At 55.3% G+C, this 2,309-nt stretch overlaps 1 protein-coding gene across 1 annotated transcript; it reads right to left on the bottom strand.

Moving 5' to 3' along the window:
- Positions 1-568: 568 nt before the first annotated feature.
- Positions 569-1,997, bottom strand: LOC119325986 (E3 ubiquitin-protein ligase PUB23-like). The gene has a single exon (XM_037599702.1). It carries the CDS (start codon positions 1,992-1,994, stop codon positions 723-725), a length of 1,272 nt encoding a protein of 423 aa, XP_037455599.1. The 5' UTR covers positions 1,995-1,997; the 3' UTR covers positions 569-722.
- Between the last annotated feature and the right edge of the window lie 312 nt (positions 1,998-2,309).

Here is a 2,309-nt window from a genome sequence, read left to right as displayed (position 1 = left end):
TATACCTCTCATATTACTTGGCACATTAGTTTTGCTTCGGTCAAACTTTGTGAAGTTTAACCAAATTTATTTTTTTAAAATACAAAATGAAATATAATATAAAAATATATTCCATGACCGATTTGAGGATATTGATTTGATATCATGATGAATGCTATTTTTTACCCCGTAAAAAAAAGAATGCTATTTTTTAAATATAAATTTGGTTAAATTTTACAAAGTTTGATTTGAAGACTACATCAATATGCCGACACAGTGATCGAAAGCTGCGTAACCAAAACAAGAATTGATATGAAACGGATGCGGGGTATATGTGTATTGTGTCTCAGTCAAGGAGCTCCAAGTCTGCTGACTCTTGCCCTTTACAACACGTGATGCACTGGTGCATGCACGCATGCATGGTTCATACTGTATTTATTCCACAGTGATGTACTCGTCGACTCCTGGTCCGCCTTATTTGAACTATTTGAACCATGGTAATGTGCGGTTAGCATTTGTAAAGATGTCACAACTCCCGAGTCACGAGTCATGAAAATGACATCTCTTGGCCCCCACATGTCAGTGACACCTCAAGTGCCCAATTTGGGATTTCAACTTCAGTTTATCTTACAAACCAGCAAGAATTGATCAAGGAACCAACAAATCCAATTAACCAACAGGATGTCGCAACAAGCATGTTCCAGTTCCACCATGCACCAATGCAAGTGTGACATGGCAGCTAACTAGAGGTACCTAGAGAGCAGGTAGGCGCTGACGCAGGGCGACCCGCACCACACGCCGGAGTGCATCCTCAGCACGGCCCTCGCCGTCTCCTTCACGTCTCGGTCGCAGTCGGCCTGCAGCATGCAGCAGAGCTTCCCTACTGCGCCCACGCGGGCCATCTCCCGCACCACCTCCGGCGACGCCGCCCTGCCGCAGACCGCCGCCAGCACCCGCACAGCGGACGTGTCGGTTGCCGCGGACACGCGCAGCGCACGCTTTGCCACCAGTGCGATCCCCGCGGGGTGCGCCACCACAGCAGCCCGCCCCTCCGCGCACGCGCACAGCCGGGCCAGCAGCGCCATGACAAGCTCCGTGACGCGCCTGCTCTTGCCGCTCGGGGACGAGGGCCAGGAGGACAGCTCCAGCTCGATGGCCTCGTGCGCCGCCCCGGCCTCGGCGATGAGGACGCGGTTCTTGCCGTTGCCGCTGGGGCACGAGTTGAGGAGGGCACGGAGCGCCGCGCGCGTCGCGCCAGGGGATACGGTACGGTCGCGCACTACCGCCGTGACGGCGCGGAAGAGCTCCGGACGCAGCCGCTCGAGCAGCACCACGTCAGCCGACTCGATCACGGAGTCTAGGAGCCGCACCGCGCTGTCTCTGGTCGTGTTCCCGCCGCCGCCGGTGTAGGTCCCATTCTCGAGCGTCACCAGCACGTGCGTCAGCGCGTCGACGAGGTCGTGGTTGCCGGAAACGAGAGGCCGGAGCTCGTCGGCGGAGACGTCGAGCGCGTCAAGGAGAGCCAGGCACGCTTCAACGGTGGGCATCACAGCGCGCGAGCTCGTCTTGCCGCACGACGAGAATAGACGGAGCACGCGCCACTGCACGCCGGCGCGCACCATGCACCGCCGCGCCGTGATGTTCACAGCGGCAGAAGACGCCGCCTCGCAGAGAACATCGGCCGTTGGGCAAGAAGTCGGGGACATCACCTTCGCGACGAGCACAGCGACCTCAGGATCATCGGGCTCCAACGTCGGCGCCACGTCAGGTGCCACCTTCGACGCGGGATGCCAGGAGAGTATGAGGCGGCGGAGGGTGTGGTTCGGGGTGAGGTCGGTGAGGGAGAGCGGCCGGCCGGTGACGGGGCAGGTGGCGTGGCCGTTGGCGAGCCACCGCTCGATGGCGCGTCGGTCGTAGGAGATGCCGGTGGGCGCCGTGACCGGGTCCTGCATGGGCTGCAGTGAGATGGGGCACACAAAGTGGTGCTGCGCCGTGCCGCCCCCCGACGTCTCCATGTGTACGCAAGCAAGTGAATGCATTAGCTCACGTCCTCCGAACACAAGCAAGCTATATATACTCAACACAAGCAGTTTACCGACAAAATGGGAAAACAAAGTAGCTTGCCAAAAGAAATACTACCCCGTTGCGAATTATACGATGGTTTAGATATTTCGATACAAACTATACATAGGCTGAAATGAGTGAACAAACATACTAATAGGTGTCCATATACATCTGATTTAAAAAAATCAAAACATCTTATAATTTAGAATGGAGGGAGTATATTTGTAATTGTCAATGGAGAAAAAACTAGCAAAGTTACATACTCC

The sequence above is a fragment of the Triticum dicoccoides genome, chromosome 6B (assembly GCF_002162155.2).
Source record: "Triticum dicoccoides isolate Atlit2015 ecotype Zavitan chromosome 6B, WEW_v2.0, whole genome shotgun sequence".
Lineage (NCBI taxonomy): Eukaryota > Viridiplantae > Streptophyta > Magnoliopsida > Poales > Poaceae > Triticum > Triticum dicoccoides.
The sequence above is the reverse complement of the archived record's forward strand: the minus strand, read 5'-3'. Positions and strand labels throughout refer to the sequence as shown.